The sequence below is a fragment of the Apium graveolens genome, chromosome 9 (assembly GCF_009905375.1).
Source record: "Apium graveolens cultivar Ventura chromosome 9, ASM990537v1, whole genome shotgun sequence".
NCBI lineage: Eukaryota > Viridiplantae > Streptophyta > Magnoliopsida > Apiales > Apiaceae > Apium > Apium graveolens.
In genome coordinates, this window is record NC_133655.1 from 248788213 (window position 1) to 248807040 (window position 18828).

Here is an 18828-nt window from a genome sequence, read left to right on the forward strand (position 1 = left end):
TGTTTAGGGAATTATAATTTCGCGATAATAATTCGGGGATAATTAATTTCATCAATATTAAATTTATAGATTAAATAATCTTATTCTATATTTATTTCAAAGGATTAAGTTTAGCATTCAATTATAATTTTTTAAAATTTTACCTTATGTTTATTTGTTTTGAGGAATAGTTATAAAGATTGAATTATAAACATTTAAATTTTTCAATCATACATTTGTTTTGCATGAAATTACAATAAGTGAATTATAATCTTTTAAAAAATGACTTATTAAGGGATAAAACAATAGTTAGATTATAATAATATCTCCGTTCAATAAATTTTTACAAAATAAATATGTGATTCAAAAAATTTAAAGGACAGGTGATCCTATCATAAAATAACATAAAACAAACATGGCGAGAAAGAAATTAGTCACATGCAAAAGAATAAGAGTTGGTAGTCCAAAAAATTACCTTTTTTAAATAATGTAAATGATAAATAACAAATTTTGTTTTTATATATAGATGCATAAAGTATATAATTTTATTAGAAAATTTATCAATTACTATGTAACAACATTTTGGAAAACTTGTATTCTCGTTGGACTCCATACTTGTGCGTGTGTTATTAACTATAAAAAAATATTTTGGGAAAAATTCGGGACTATGTAATTTGACAATACTTTACTTTCTTTTTTATTTAACGCTTTTTTGGAAACTTTTCTTTTTCACTAGGAAGAGTGGACCACCCACTTTTCATGGACATGTGATTTGAAAAAGGACGCCTGGTGCCAAAAATAAATAGATACAGATAAACAAGTAATAATATCAATAAATTTTTTGATTAATTAGTGTGCCTAATTTCCATAACAATACCTCTCGTCACTCGATGTACCACTCCGACAATCTATTTCCCGATACAGCTGATTCAATCACACGTGCTTGGCTTTTAAACTTTGCAAGTAACAGCACAAATCAATCAGACAATTGAAAGGCCAAAAAACGAGTTCTTGTATAACCAAATGACAATATACGGTCCAGATTAATTTAATTTGATTAACAAACAACCTCAGGTAATGGAAACATCAAGGATTTTATTCTATTACAATGACAGATTTGCAAAGACCAAACTAATTAGAGGGTGGAAACTTTGCAAGGAAGCTGAGACCACCATCACCGCCGGAAAAATGAAAAGTCATCTCAGCCTACCTAAAACAACCTCTACTCTCTAAGCTGAAGCATTGACAATCTGTTTAGCAGGGGTAGCCGGTACTATGTCCATGGGCTGCACATTTCAAAAGAAAATAAAGGTCACTACCCCATTAAGATTAATGTTAGGAACGACCAAAAGTTTGCTGCAATGTTATAGTACTTTCGTATAGCACTGACTCTTTGTACTATATATTGTAAATCTTGCAAATGTATTGTTTAATTGCTTTTTCCCTGTCAGGTTGACGAGTTTTTTCTAAAAGAGATATCTAACTGACAAGTTTAGATGTTTAGCTGCATTAGGTAGTAGTAAGATACAAGTGCAATCCCGACTTTAGATGTTTTTCCTATTCAAAAGATAAAACGATCATATACTGACAAGTTTTTTCTAAATCAGTTGAATAACTGCATTAGATAGTTGTAGAGTAAAAGTGCAATCCCGGCATTAGATGTTTTTCCTATTCAAAAGATAAAACTATCATATAGCTGATTACACCACGTGCACTATGGGGTAGCTGACATCATTAACTGATGCTGGTAAAAAAAGTTAATTACTTGTGTTGGGATTTTTTATGGGAAAAATTCATGACTCCGCTAATAAGAAGTATTTATAACCAAGTTAACCACATTCAGAAATCAACATTGCACTATGTATAATGCTTCTGTCGAAATTTAGATGTCAGGTTTAGTACAGTTCCTTACCGCAGCCAATTCATCTTCATGCTTGGGAATAAAAGCAGTATCAACTTTTCCATTTTTGAAGTCCTAAAATACAAATAAATGTGGAAAACAAACACATGAGAATCATACAGATATTATATATCAATATTTCATAGAACAATAACTTAATGTCATTTAAAAATTCTTTACCTCGACCTCCAGGATAAGTTTATGGTATTCAATTGTTGTGGGAACACCTGTTGAGAAAGGACATATGCTTAAATACAGACTGTTTGCTTGAAAATGAAACGGATATGTGAACAAATAATTTTGTTGGCAAGATTATATACAGATTCCAAGCTGAAAAAGTGTGAAACATCAAGCAGCAATACACTACCACAGACAAAAGAAAAAATGATATTGAGTTGATATAGAGTGTTGTGCACAACAAAAAGCTTTTTGGTCCACGCTGATTGAGATTTGAAATAGATGTACCGCAGGAATTGGGTATGTAGAGCTTGAAGTTCAAATGTAGTTTCTTTAGCAAAATAAGAAAATCAAACCTAAACCTAAACCTAGTTCGGAGTGCAGGAATGTAGCAACCAAATGAGGAATGCAAACAAAACGTGACATCATATATGGCTGCTTACGATTATAACAAAGCTTACCAACAATGATAGTATCATCAAGAGCTCTTTTCATTCGTTCGATTGCCCGTTCTCTTGTCGGGGCCCATACAATAAGCTGAAATAAGTTAATTTCATAATTAGAGCTCTTCAATTCTTTGCCTATAAAATATACTTCAAGAAGAGTGGCAAATGAATAAGATATGCTTTTCCAGCAGTGAAGATATTCGTAGCCATGGCTCCATGCAAACATGCTCATTACTCTCGAGTTTTAAAAACAACCAAAGACATTCTATTTTATCATACATGACAATATCTAGGTTTAAATAAGGGATGTGACTCGCATTGCCCTGTATAGGCACATACCAATATCCCATTTTAAGGTATTAAAATAGAGACATTTATCACAAATGAGAAGGGGAAGAATTAAGAAAGAATTGCATACCTTTCCAAGTAGAGAATCATAGCTTGGTGGAACTACGTAATCTGGATAAACATGGCTATCCATTCTCACAAATGGACCTCCAGATGGCAAGTATGCCGTTATTCTCCCTAAAATTCAATACAGGAAAGATAATTACTTTGAAAAGCGTTATAGACTGTAACAAAACCTAGCTTACTACTTGTAGATGTATCCACTACTCTCATGATATTATTAGCTTACATGAAACTATAGAGGCAGTGTCATCTGTACCAATATGCGAAACGCTACAATCTTGCATATGTATAATAACTACAAGAAACAAGGTGAAACATACAAAGAATGTTCAAGTTGGCATATTTTACCTGGTCCAGGTCTGAAATTTTTAAAAGCGTCTTCTGCATTAATACGACATTCAATTGAATGTCCTCTTAGTACAATATCTTCCTGAAAAACAAAAAAAGCAAGTGAATATGATAAATCATTCATTCCAGATCTAGGTGACATTATTACATACCTGTTTGTAACGAAGTTTCTCTCCTCTAGCAACACGGATTTGTTCTTCAATCAGGTCAACAGAAGAGATCATTTCTGTCACAGGATGCTCCACCTATATATTGTCAAATATCAGAAAACAATTGTGTAGTTCGAAAAAAAATTTCTATTTCTTATAAATAAGAAGATTTAAATTAGCAGCTTTCTCCTCTACCTGGATTCTAGTGTTCATTTCCATGAAGTAAAATGAACCTCTTTCATCCAAAAGGAACTCAATAGTACCAACGCCAATATAACCTATAGATGCTGCGGCTGCAACTGCTGCATCACCCATGGCTTTTCGTAACTCAGATGTTAATGCAGGGGAAGGTGCTTCTTCCAGCAACTTCTGATTCCTTCTCTGCATATTTAATTCATAGTGAAAAGAAGTTATCACTTTATGAAGAACATGTCATACTTCTATAATGCTGTTATAAGAAACTTTTTTGCACTTCAGAAATAATTTAAAGGGTCTTTCCGTTATTGAGTATATATGGTTTTTGTGAAATACCAGACCTTGAGCTTCAATTGCACTTAATCAGTTGAATTAACTTTACAATGTTACATCTCCATGTGGGGTTTATAACATACTGAAACTCAAGTTTTATAAAGTTCAACATAAACAGCAATCTTCATTAAACCAGCTGAGTACAACCTAAAATTGACATACTAGAGACTTGACAGATAGTATAATTTCTTACTGTAACAAATTGGGCCAAGTTAATTAGTTAAAGCTAGTTCTTACTTTTAAGTTCTATGATAAATTATTTGTATATCCACAGAAATCCAATTCTCCAAAGACTAGATATAGTTATCCAACTTATCTAATTAATAATAGTATATAAATAATACCAATTATGGCCATGAAAGACTAAACAGGTATGTGCAGCCATATGTACCTGAATACTGCAATCACGCTCTCCGAAGTGAACAACATTACCAAACTTGTCAGCAAGAACCTGTATGTTCAAGTTTAAAAGTAAATCAGAATTAGCAGAAATATGAAGTGACATTAGTAGTTTCCGCATGATAATTAGATTTAAAAAAAACCAGACTGCATATACTTGCATATTAACGACCAAATTAGTAAGGATCTCGTGTACATGAATTCAAATTTTACTTCTACAGTCGATAGCATATGTTGTCTCTTAAGTACATGTTTTAAGATTGTAAATTGGTTAAAATTAAAGATAAAAATAATAATTAGCAAAAAAACAATACAATTATTGTTCAAAGATCACATAAAAATTATACACCCATCCTTCATGATATTGCAGGGCCATATATGAATATTGAATAGCCATCTAAAATATGAAAAATATTAAGCAATCACATTCATGGATCACCTGCATCAGAAGAATCTATTTACACCATTAAGATAATAAGTTATAGAAAACCAAAGAGGTAGGTACCACTACAAGACCTGTTGTTGTAAACTTGTAGTTTTTGGATAAATTAACAATAAAAAAATGCAACTGCTTAAGCATGAAACCAAATAAAAAGAACATTTTAATGTTTAAAGTTTAGACCCTCTCTTTGCAGTAGAAGAAGAATCTGTTCTACAATGTAATAATCATAATTATTCTATTCAATGGTTTACCAAAGAGACGAGTTGACAATTTAAGAAAGCGCAAGGCAAGATGCAAACTGCAGAAGTTTCCCGAGTAAAGCTAGTGCTTTTAGTATAAACTATAGGCACTTACCTGGAACTCAATGTGCCTGGGGTTCTGGATGTACTTTTCAAGATAAACACCGTCATTTCCAAAGGCAGCTGCTGCCTCGCTCTTAGCTGCCTGTCAAGATAACAAACTTCAGTGAGAACACTTCATCGTCAATCAAATTTTGTCACGCACAACTTCGTTGCACATGTTTCAAACCATTCATTTATGAGCAACATACATCAGTTAAGATCTTAGCATACTATACATGAACAATAAAGTACAAAGTCTCAGTGTACTTCCATAGATTCTTACCGACATTACATCTATGTATGCTAAGTAATATGCATATATGCTATATGATATATGAATCTGGGTGTTTATGAACCAAAGGGACTCAAACAACAGGCATTTCTATGGTCACTAACTATGTACACAGACAGAAAGAGTATCATATAAAAAGGAATAGAGTATAGAAAGGACCTGTAGTAACTTTACAAACTCCTCAGGTTCTTTGGCAAGACGCATTCCACGTCCACCGCCACCTGCTGTTGCCTTCAAAACATATTCAGATATGCATCCTTAGTTTTTTTTTGCAAGATATAACCTTATTATAAAAGTGACAGCAAACATGTCTCTGTCCACTTAAAACTAGGAAGTTGAGTACATCATAACTTTATAGCCTTCGGTCCTTGTAAATATTAATATAAAATAACGAAGCAAATAGGCACTCCAAAAAAATTATCAGACATTTTACATTACAAAATTTTCAAATCATATCGCAGTCCATTAATCAGACTCGATTTTCCAAATCTGGTTAAACACAAAAAGCGTATATATACCATAAATGAAGTATCCTAGACCGCATTTAGCAACAACTTCCTCTTAGGCCTCCGCACAACAAATCAATTTAATACCTTTCTGCATACAACAAATTCAACTGCACTACAAAAATTCCAAGTTGCTGCTACTTTTCTATATGAGTGTACAGAAAAGTCGAGTTGTCTCGTACAATTAATTCAACTACCTTTACGGTAATGCATCAAGTTTTTAATAATATGTGCTGCTAACTAATTCTGTTTAACCCTTGTAAAGAATTTAACCAACGTTATACGAAAATGCTGTACATGTTGCAGTTGCGTATAGTTTAGGCATTGCATATGTGATTCAGAATTATGTTATGCCAAAATTACCTTGATCATCACGGGGTATCCAATTTGATCAGCAACTCTAATAGCCTCTTCAGTGCTCTATAAACACAGAAAGTAAGAAAATTAATGCTGAGAGTGATCCGGTCACTATCAGAACCTTGTGGAAAAATTAAATCCTTGTTTAATAAAATCAGAAATTAAACCAAGACTCGTACCGGTAGCAATCCATCACTTCCTGGTACCGTTGGAACACCAGCATTCTTCATCGTGTCCCTGGCAGTTGATTTGTCGCCCATGACTCGTATACTGTCAGGCTGCAAAACAATGCCAGAAAAAATTAATAATGTGATATAAAGTATGCATCTCGTAAATCTATATATTATATATATCAAAAAATTTACAACTGCAATCTAATCCACTATTAATCAATTGCCATGTTAATAAAAAGTTAGCAAGAGTAGAAACAATACTAAACATGACTGGTTCATAACATTCCGATGAATCATGAATTTATCACTTGTTGCTGCCACCTAACTTCATTGAGTACTCGCTTTCAGAATAGTAGTATGTCGTTTCTGGCTAATTACCCAGAACTTCATAGAGAAATGGGTCCTAATTGCATATTTCATCAAAATTGTTGCATATATTTTAAGAGTTTTTATTCCATTGAGGGCAAACTTGATATGCCAACTAGGTTTCCTTGCCTGTATATAACAACATAAGCGGTACACAAAAGACAATCCCGAACCAGTTCTTACATTTGGTCCGATGAAGTTGATTCCATGCTCTCTACACATCTCGACAAAGTTTGCATTCTCGGAAAGGAAACCATATCCAGGATGAAGCATTGTACATCCACGACTAATAGCAGCAGACAGGACATTTTGGACCACTAAATACCTAAAAAAAGGCACAAAATAATCTCCATGTCAAGCATACAAACTTAGATAGAGACCACCGGGATTTTGAGGTATCATGTGCATTGAAAGAGGATAAAAGATGTAACTAATTTCTGTTATTACAAATAGAGAGAAGAAAGATGGTTGAGATCTGAGCAGTAATTTCTATTTTATACTTTTCAGTCATGTTCTACTATAGTTTCATCACGTTATTGATGACCAATTATAATCACAACAAGCTATACCATGTAAGTCTGTGTATCCATGACTTATTTATTGAGAAGAAAGCAACGCAGGAGACGATCAATAACTTACGATTGACTGCTTGGTGCTTCACCAATGCAGACTGATTCATCAGCCAATTTCACATGAAGTGCATCCTTATCAATTGTCGAGTAAACAGCAACACATGGTATCCCCATTTCATGAGCAGTACGTATAACACGAACAGCAATCTCTCCTCTATTTGCAATCAAAATCTTATCACCCTGACAAGTAACAGAGACAGCACCCCCACGTTTCTCAGATTTACGACTAACCTGAGAAGCCTGAGCTCTCTGCCTAGGGAACTTCACTTTACTTCCCATTAAAAAACTACAATTAGAGCTCTTAATCACAGAACCACTTCCCATAAATAAACCCTGCATCATTGAGTTATACTAACTAGTCAGTTCCGTGTTTGTTTAATTTAGAACAAACATATTATAAACATGCATATAGAAGAAGGCACAAAAAATTTAAATTCTTCTGCAAATCGCAATACATATTATAAACACACTGTCTACATAATAAACATAACTATATCATAACATTAAAATCAAAAATTATAAAAAGACTTCCGAGGCCATTATATTTGTTCCATAATGTATTATATATGTTCAATTATCAATACGGATAACAATGAACTTGTCTGTAGCACTTGACTACAATAAAGCTAGATCAACCTCAAAATGAAGTGAAACAATGATATAATGTACATTAAGATTGGAACATACATGACATAACACAACTAAATTGGAGAAAAAATTAAATTACGAAATTAAAATTTCTGCTCGACAAATTAAGTTAAATGATTCAATTACGAGAAAATCTCCAATTCAATAGTCTCGATCAAGCTTAGAATGAACTAAATCAATTGAGTGTAACAATAACAACGATGGACACACACACAAGCATATATGTATAGGGGGGCGAGAGAGAGAGAGAGAGAGAGTTACGGGAGGTGATGAGTAAACAGGTTTAGCAACGGAATTGCTACAAAAGGCCATAGCAGCTGAGTCCATTTCTGAATCAAAGATTGAAATGAAGTAATAGAATATAAAATGAAATGAAATAATGAGAAGTAGATCTATAGATACAGAAGTTGTGTGTATAGAATTGTTGGAGATAGTACCTTGTAGTAGTTGTAGACAAGAGAGAGAGAGATAGAGGAGGAGTTCGGGTGTGAAGTGTGAAGAAATAGAGGGAGAAAGCGTCGATGAAAACGAGGGAGATTGCGGATTTAATTGTTTTGTCCGCCCCCCAGGCCCAGCTCACTTTCCCTTTGGATTTAGGAGCGTTGCACCCTTCACTTTGTGCAATCTACTCCATTTTTTATTTATGTAGTTTGAATTAATATAGTTTGAGTCGACAATGGTTCAGAGCAGGGCTCATTTAAATAACCCGACCGAACCTGACCCTGAAATGAGCGTTTAAATTCACGGGTTAGTTCAGTTATTTTTTACGTGTGTCGTTTATAATGGGTTGGATCAGATTTTACATATTTGAAAACCTAAATCAACTCAACCTTGTTTTATTATTAAGTCTAGCTCATTTCAAACTTATTACATCTTCACCCATTTCAAACTTATTACCATTACATCCCTGACATAAATATCTAGGAAATTATTGATATGTTACTTATTTCACTGTACAAATTATAGTCGTATTAGTGGCAGCCGCACTTCTCGTCCTTACAAATACTTAAATTAAATTATATAATTTGTACAATTAAGCTTGCAAAACTTGAAATTAATAGGAAACCTGAATATTAGAGTCGGGCTGAATAATATATATAAATGCCCGAAAATATTTAGAGAAGCAAACATGAAAACGTTGCGAATAATTATTAACTAAGGTAGCTATAAGTATGTCATTCTTTTTAAGATCTGTTGGAATGCTTTGGTCTAACTTTACTCTATATCCATGCATATAGCCTCCTGAGTTTATATAAAATAGTAAGTGCATCTACAGATCATTAAAATAATTTTCATATTTTTTTTATTTCTCCTACAATGATAAAGTGTTGGGTATATTGCTATCTTTCTTAGTTGCGTTTATAATGTGTGCTTATACCTTCGCTTAACGAGTAATAGCATAGTGGAAGTCATTACCCAATGCAGACCGTCGATAAAAAGTACGAAAAAGATGCTTGCAACCCGATCAACCCACCACGTCACACAATTAGTTGGGTTGGGTTTTAATTTTTTTTTAAGATTGATGGTTTGATATTTTTGTAACCCGTACTAAATGGGTTGGATTGTTAAAATGGTCAAACCGACCCAACCCAACCCATGTGCGGCTCTAGTTAAGAGTTGAGTTGAACACACTTTTGCGGTTCTTTGGTTCGAATTGTTCTCAAATGTATGATTGTTAAATATACGAAACGGTTGTTTGATTCAAGTTATTCCGAGAGTTCCGTTCATGTCAATTTTAATATTTGATTAATTTTTCCTTTAAATTTTTATTTTTTTAATCCAAATATATGAATGTTGTGAATATGTTGTGTACTTGATGATTACCTAAACAAAACATCTAAGTAGATTTTACCTAGTGAAATAATGTAGCACTCGACGGATAAGAATTACAGTCCCGACGGATAACTCATTATAGTCCCGACGGATGATTAAACAATTATCCATCGAGTGAGTAGCTTATGTAATAATAAGTTTGTAGCACAGTGTTGTATGCACCTTTGTATAGAATCTGGAGTAACATATAAGTCATGTTGACTTTAACTAGATATGCAGAATAGGTTGATTAACTGTACATAAGCAATGTCTTGTAATTCTGTATAAGTGAAATGAAGTCAAGTGCCAAAATAGCTACCAACGGATGATTAACAAAGCTTCGACGGATGATCAAATGACTATCAACGGATGTTTAACATAGCAGTCGACGGATGATCAATCATGTCATCGACGGATGATCTGAAAGTCGACGGATGATCATATCAAGAATTCAAACATCAGTTGAACAGTGAAAGCTGACACACAGCCGTTGAGTTGGATACAAACACACTGTGGAAGCCCATTAACTGGGTAATAAAGGAAGAAAAGCAGCAAAGATCAAGACTGTTAGATTTTATATTTGTTCAGTTCTTTTGACTTTGTAATCTTGGTAATATATAAACCAAGAGAGTAGCAAATAGAAAAATAACTGAGATAGCTAAGAAACAACAACAGAGAAATCTTTGTAAGCACTATCTTTAGCATTTCATGTGTTCTTAGCAGTTCTATTTTGTGTAAGCAGCTGTGAGCATTTCTGCACACAGAGTCCTCTCGATATATTAAATATATCTCTGGTGGAATTGTTTAAATCCACCAGAAAGTTTTTAAAGACTCTTATTTTTAATTACTTATGTTTTGATTCATTCAAGTTTACATTCCGCATTGTGCTAATCAAAACAAATATATCCATAATCGAGTTGAACATTTTTATTTCAAGAAAAAGGTTCAAGAATTCCATTCAACCCCCCTTCTGTAATTCTTGCTATATTGTTAAGGGACTAACAATTGGTATCAGAGCAAGCTCTTAATCTACAAAGAGTTTAAAGATCAAAACAATTCAGCAAGATGAACAAGAAAGATGTTGGAGTCAAGATTCCTTTTCTTGATAAAGATAATTACCATCATTGGAAGGTAAAGATGCATCTTCATATACTTTCTCAAGATGAGGCCTATGTGGACTGCATAGAAAGAGGCCCTCATGTTCCAATGAGAGCTGCAATAGGAAATGAACCATCTGTTCCAAAGCCAAGGCATTAATGGTCTGACCCTGATATTGAACAAGTCAGGAAAGATAAAAAGGCCATGAACATTCTGTTCAATGGTGTTGATGTAGACATGTTTGATAACATCATCAACTGCAAGACTGTCAAGGAAGTTTGGGACACAATACAGATAATCTGTGATGGTACTGAGCAAGTAAGAGAAAATAAAATGCAGCTCCTGATTCAGCAATATGAGCATTTTCATAATGAAGAAAGTGAGTCACTCACTGACATTTTTAGTAGATTCCAAAAGCTACTAAATGCTCTTAAATTGCATGGAAGAGTCTATCAGACTAAAGACTCCAATCTGAAATTTCTCAGATCTCTTCCAAAGGAATGGAAACCAATGACAGTCTCATTGAGAAACTCACAAGATTATAAGGAGTTTACTTTGGAGAGACTGTATGGCATTCTGAAGACCTATGAGCTTGAGATAGAGCAGGATGAAAGAATGGAGAGAGGAAAGAAGAAAGGAGGATCCATTGCACTAGTGGCTGAACTGGAAAAAGAGAAGGAAGTGAAGATGGAAGCTGTGGAATCAACTTCAAAGGCCTGTGAAAGCAAGGGTAAAGGGCTAGCTGCAGAAAGTAAAGATTCATTGAGTCAAGATGACATGGAGGACATTGATGAGCACCTAGCATTCCTTTAAAGAAGATTTGCCAAGCTCAAGTTCAAGAAGAACTTTGGAGCTGCCAAGCCAAATAGAAACATGGTGGATAAATCAAAATTCAAGTGTTTCAAATGTAGCTTGGCAGGGCATTTTGCAAATGAGTGTAGAAAGTCAGATTCCAGTAAGAAAAGATTTGAGTCTGTGGATTATAAGCAAAAATACTTTGATCTACTCAAACAGAAGGAAAGGGCTTTTATTACACAAGAGAATGACTGAGCGGCTGATGTTTTGGATGAAGATGAGGATGTCATCTATGTCAATCTAGCCCTTATGGCCAAGTCTGATGAAACAGAGACAAGTTCCTCAAGCAACAAGGTAATCACTACAAACCTTGCACATTTATCTAAAGCTGAGTGTAATGATGCAATAAATGACATGTCTACAGAATTGTATCATTTGCGTGTTACACTTAAGTCCCTCACTAAAGAAAATGCTAAAATCAAAGAAAACAACTTATTTTTGAGTGAGAGGAATAATATGCTTGAGTCTCAGTTTGTTGAGTTTGAGAAACTAAAAATTGAGTGTAGAATTGCCAAGGAGGAATTAACTGAGTCCTTGAAAAAGGAAGAAATTTTAAAGAAGCAGCTCGATCGTGAACAGGAGGTGATTAAAGCATGGAAAACATCCAGAGATGTTCATGCTCAAATCACCAAGGTTCAAGGAATTGAGTCTTTTTGTGATGAAGCCTGGAAAAAGAATAAGGAGAAACAAGAACCTATTTTGGTAGATGGATTGCTGACAGATGTAGACTCGACGGATGATGAGGACTATCCGTCGGATAACAAAAAATGTTATCCGTCGAATGATAAAAATCCTCATCCGTCGGCTGTGAGCAAACCCATTAGCAAAGCCAAATTAACCAAGCTAAATGAAAAGTATGGGTCTGTTTCCAAGAACTTTGTTTCAGGAGAGTCAAGTCAAGCCAAGAAAGGGAAGAAGGCTAATGTTGGTCACATGACTGTCAAACAGTTAAGTGACAGACTTGAGAAGATAGAGGTAAAAACAGATACTAAAAGGAAAAATAATAGGAATGGTAAAGTAGGGATTAACAAACATAATAACTACACACCTGACAAATATGCTCCTAAAAAAATCTGTGTCAAGTGTGGTAGTGTAAATCATTTGTCTGTTAATTGCAAATCTGCCATGCCTACTCCTATGTCTGTTCAGCCTCAATTCTCTAACATGAATGCCATGCCTCCCATGCCTGTAAATGTTATGCCTACACAGAACATGAATGCACAGTTTGCTAATATGCCATTTACACCTAATCCATATTATGCTGCATACAATATGCCTCAAATGCCATTTAGCATGCCTTACTGGAATAACATGTTTGCACCAAGCATGCCATTTCCTGTTAGCCATAACATGCATAATAATTCTGTTGCATCTAGTGGTTCCAAAGGCCCAACCCAAATGACTAAGGAAGAATCTGAAATTCCTAAGTCAAATGAGTTAAGACCTAAGAAACAGAAGAAGAAAGCTAACAATGCAGGACCCAAGGAAACTTGGGTACCAAAATCAACTTGATTTGATTTTGATGTGTGCAGGGAAACAGAAGGAATCTTTGGTACTTGGATAGTGGTTGTTCAAGACACATGACTGGTGATTCTACCCTGCTCACAGAGTTTGAAGAGAGAGCTGGCCCAAGTATCACTTTTGGAGATGACAGCAAAGGTTATACTGTGGGATATGGCTTGATTTCAAAGGACAATGTCATCATTGAAGAGGTTGCCTTAGTGGATGGTCTCAAACACAATCTGTTGAGTATCAGCCAGCTTTGTGATAAAGGCAGCTCAGTAACCTTCAACAAAGAAACATGTGTTGTGATTAATAATCAAAACAACAAAGTGATTCTCACTGGTTTGAGAAGAGGAAATGTGTATCTAGCTGACTTCAACTCAACTAAAGCAGAATCTGTAACTTGTCTTCTCAGTAAAGCAAGTCAAGATGAAAGTTGGCTATGGCACAAGAAGCTATCCCATTTGAACTTCAAGACCATGAATGAGCTGGTAAAGAAAGAGCTAGTTAGAGGCATTCCTATGGTGTAGTTTACAAAGGATGGACTGTGTGATGCCTGCCAAAAAGAGAAGCAGATTAAAGCATCATTTAGGAAGAAACTTTATTCAACAATTGAAAAGCCTCTACAACTGCTTCACATGGATTTGTTTGGACCATTCAATATATTGTCAATCTCAAAGAAAAGATTTTGCCTAGTAATTGTAGATGATTTCTCAAAGTTCTCTTGGACCTATTTCCTAAAGTCCAAGGATGAAGCTAGTGAAATCATCATCAATCACATAAGGCAAGTTAACAATCATCCTGATTTCAAAGTTAGAAGAATCAGGAGTGATAATGGAACTGAGTTCAAGAACTATGTCATGAGAGCATTTTGTGAGGAAAATGGAATCTTGCATGAGTTCTCAGCAACAAGGACTCCACAACAGAATGGAGTAGTGGAAAGAAAGAATAGATCTCTTATTGAAGCTGCAAGGACAATGCTTGAAGAATCAAAACTACCAATATACTTCTGGGCTGAAGCTGTAAACACTGCATGCTACACTCAGAACATCTCTCTGATTAATCAAGCAAGATGCATGACACCTTATCAATTGTTCAAGAACAAGAAGCCAACTCTGAACTTTCTTCATGTCTTTGGCTGTAAATGCTATATTCTGAGAAATTAAACTGATCAAAATGGGAAGTTTGATGCTAAAGCAGATGAAGGAATTTTTGTTGGATATGTTGTTGGTAAAGCATATAGAGTCTACAATCTAAGAACCAACATTATTGTTGAATCTATACATGTTGTGTTTGATGATAAAAAGATTGAAGGACTAAAAGATGGAGATTACCATGAGAGCCTCAAATTCGACAATGTTGAGATGGTCAGTGATGAAAGTGATGATGAGAGTGATCAAGAAACAGTGTCTAAGGATAATGCAGACAAATCTACTACAAATGAAGCACAAAACTCAACATCCGTCGAGTTACATAATGTTTCATCCGTCGGAAGGTAATCTGTATTATCCGTCGGACGACAACCTCAATCTCAAATCAAAGATCCACAAACTCAGGGGGAGTTTCTAGCAATCAAAACTCAATCACACATCAAGACAACATTGAGGTCTCTTCATCTAGGGCTAATCTACCTCAATCAAGAAAATGGACAAAAGATCACCCCTTTGAACTGATAATTGGTGATGTTTCTTCCAGAGTTCAAACCAGGAGAGCAACTCAAGAAGAATGTCTATACAGCAGCTTCATGTTTAAGGAAGAACCAAAGAAGGTAGAAGAAGCCTTGTTAGATCCTGATTGGATTTTAGCTATGCAGGAGGAGCTAAACCAATTTGAAAGGAATAAAGTATGGAAGCTGGTACCCAAGCCTACAGGAAAGAATCCAATAGACACCAAATGGGTATTCAGAAACAAGATGGATGAAAATGGCATAGTAGTAAGGAACAAAGCAAGGTTGGTTGCTAAAGGCTATTGTCAGCAAGAAGGAATAGATTTTGATGAAACATTTGCTCCTGTTACAAGACTTGAAGCCATCAGAATCTTCTTAGCCTATGCAGCCCATGCCAATTTTAAGGTCTATCAAATGGATGTCAAAAGTGTCTTTCTGAATGGAGATTTGGAGGAAGAAGTGTATGTAAGTCAACCTCCTGGCTTTGAAGATCCAAATTTCCCAGAGTATGTCTATTATCTACTGAAAGCACTTTATGGACTGAAGCAAGCACCTAGAGCCTGGTATGACACTTTATCAAAGTTTCTTTTGGAAAATCACTTCACAAGAGGTACTGTAGATAAAAGTTTATTTTTCAGAAATGTGAATGGCTCTAGCATATTTGTTCAAATTTATGTTGATGATATTATTTTTGGCTCTACAGATGAGAAACTTTGTAAAAAATTTGCCAAACTGATGCAAAGCAAGTATGAAATGAGTATGATGGGAGAACTAACTTACTTTCTTGGTTTACAAGTTAAGCAGGTTAGTGATGGAATATTCATTAGTCAAACTAAATATATTTTTGATCTTTTAAAGAAGTTTGATCTAATGGATTGCACATCTGCAAAAACTCCCATGGCCACTGCAACTAAGCTTGAACTAAACACTACTGAAAAGTCTATGGATATTTCAAGTTATAGAGGCATGGTTGGCTCACTTCTGTATTTAACAGCTAGTAGGCCAGATATAATGTTTGCTACATATTTGTGTGCTAGATTTCAGGCTGATCCTAGAGAGTCTCATTTAATAGCTATTAAGAGAATCTTCAGATATCTCAAAGGAACACCAAACCTTGGTATTTGGTATCCTAGAGATTCTGGATTTGATCTAACTGGTTATTCAGATGCAGATTATGCAGGTTGCAGAATTGATAGAAAAAGCACAACAGGAATCTGTCAATTTTTAGGAGACAAGCTTGTGTCCTGGTTCAGTAAAAAGCAAAATTCAGTTTCTACTTCTACAGCTGAAGCTGAATATATTGCTGCTGGCAGTTGCTGTGCACAGATTTTATGGATGAAAAATCAATTGCTAGACTATGGTTTGCAAGTTGAAAGGATTCCTATTTTCTGTGACAACACAAGTGCAATTGCCATCACTGAAAATCCAGTGCAACATTCAAGGACAAAGCATATAGACATCAAGTACCATTTCATAAGGGAACATGTAATGAATGGTACTGTAGAGTTACATTTTGTTCCAAGTGAGAAGCAACTTGCAGATATTTTTACCAAGCCACTGGATGAATCCACCTTTTCTAGGTTGGTAAGTGAGTTAGGTATGCTTAATTACTCTTGAATTTATCTGAATTATTTTGCAAGTTGAAAAGTAGCCAGAAACTTAACTGATTTTTAGTCTTGAATGAAAATTTTAGCTAAGTCAAAATTTACATCTCGACGGATGACCATTATCCATCGAGTCGAGTCATCCATCGATATATAAATTTTAAATAAAAATCAATTACTTTTCTGGAGTACTTTAAAGCTCGACGGATATCAACTTATCCTCATCCGTCGAAGTGTCTAAATCTTAACCGTTAATTCCCTGAACATTATCCATCGAGTATACTTACAGTTTGTAAGCATTACACGACGGATAATGGGTGGAATTTTTACAGTTTATTTTAAAACGGCTATTTTAGACAATTATATTGGGTAATTTACTTCTCTTTATTATTTTTATCAGTTGATTTTGAGTAAAGTATAAAAGCTTATTTCATTCTAATCATTTTCTTTTATCATTCTCAAATTCAACTGTGTTACTTCATTCTCTCTCAAGCAAAAATCATCTTTCTTTTCAAGCTTCTCTTCTCTAACAATGGCACCCGTAGTTAAGATCATGTCACAGACTGGGTTCATCTATGAGAAGAACAACTTCACTGCCTTGGTCAATAAGGGAATTCAGCAATCTGAAGACTATCATAAGATGATGGACTTCGTGAACAACTGCAAGTTAAGTTTTGCCATGTTGGAATCACCCACAATTTATTGTGAAGTCGTTGAGGAGATGTGGACAACAGCAATCTATAACTCTACTGACAAAACCATCACTCTAACCATCAAAGGTAATGATTTATGTATCAATAGTGATGTCATAAAAGCATGTTTCAAGATTCTTGATGATAATGTAACTGCACCACACATTGACACTGATATTGTCAATATGCTCAATTCCATTCATTATACACTTCCTACTGCAAAACTAAGTGAAATTAGAAGACTAGGTCTTAGGAAGGAATGGAGTTACTTGTGTGATGTAGTAACTAAAGTCTTTTCTGGAAAAATCAGTAATTTTGATTCTGTGAACATTTCCATGCTTAACATGCTATACATGCTAGTTACAGACAAATATTACAATTTCAGTGACCTTGTTGTGTATGAGTTAGGTATTAAACTAGGTGACTTAGCCAAAAGAGGAAAGAATATTTACTATGCTAGATTTTTTATGCTTTTGGCTAACCATCTTTGTCAAGAGATTGAACTTGAGAACCCAAACAACAAATTAGCTTGTTGGGTTCAAGAGAGAAGAATCATTGCAGACTTGAACAGAGCCAACCATCACAAGGATGTGCCAATGTTCTATTTTCCTATAATGCTGACACCTCAGGTAAGTGAGGTAAGTTCATACAGACCCTCAACTATTCCAATCTCTTCTATTTCTTTGACTTCAGGCATAGCTATGGCAACTGTGACAATGACCAAACAGTTGCCTACCAAAACTGCCAAAACAACTGCAATCTCTAAATCCAAATCAAAGAAAACCCCCTCTGGTATCTCTCAAAAGGTACCAGTTCAAAAATCTACCAAAACAAAAGAGGGGAGTGTGAAGGAGGGTAAGATAGGTGAGGGAAGGGGTGAACATCAAACAAACCCCAAGGATAAGGTTGGAGAGTTGAGTGAATCCCAGCCTAGCCACACTGCAGTTTCCCAACAAACTGTAGTGCTTAAAAAGGACAAAAGCTCACTTCTAGCTGCATCCTCCCAAAAGGATGTGGCTATTGAACAAAGCTCTCATCCAAGAGCACAGGCCAAGAGGGTTAGGGACACAAGCTCACACCAAACTTACACTAGAAAGAAGAAATCCAAAACAACTGGGGATGCACAGGGCACACACTTAGTGCAAACTGGTGCTAAAGACGCAGTCCCTGCACCTTCTCAAATTCAGATTGATGTGGCTCCAATAAATGTGGAGTCACAGCCAAAATCTCTCATTATAGAATCCACTGAAACACAATACTCACCAACTAACTCACTGGAAGTGAACATGATAAACACTTCAATTCCTGATTCCCCTTCTTTAACTCTGTTGGGGAAGCCAAAATCCAGTGCAAGTGAGCATCATCTTTTAGATGATTTGTTGGCTCACTTGCCAATTCTTTCTGATTCTATTGTGACATCTGTGCCTTAAATAACTTCAATCAACACAGAGTCAACAATAGTTTCTCTTCCCACCTCATTCATTTCTACTCTCTCGATGGATAT

General features: G+C 35.1%; 1 protein-coding gene across 1 annotated transcript; it reads right to left on the reverse strand.

Moving 5' to 3' along the window:
* Positions 1–967: 967 nt before the first annotated feature.
* Positions 968–8733, reverse strand: LOC141683802 (biotin carboxylase 1, chloroplastic). Its single transcript, XM_074488567.1, has 17 exons — positions 8532–8733; positions 8356–8423; positions 7454–7779; positions 6998–7139; positions 6455–6553; positions 6282–6338; positions 5572–5643; positions 5134–5223; positions 4330–4389; positions 3606–3791; positions 3414–3506; positions 3262–3343; positions 2921–3027; positions 2518–2593; positions 2060–2106; positions 1892–1954; positions 968–1265 (listed from the first exon to the last, which is right to left on the reverse strand). The coding sequence occupies exons 2-17, from the start codon at positions 8419–8421 to the stop codon at positions 1209–1211; spliced, it is 1623 nt and encodes a 540-aa protein (XP_074344668.1). The 5' UTR covers positions 8422–8423; positions 8532–8733; the 3' UTR covers positions 968–1208.
* Between the last annotated feature and the right edge of the window lie 10095 nt (positions 8734–18828).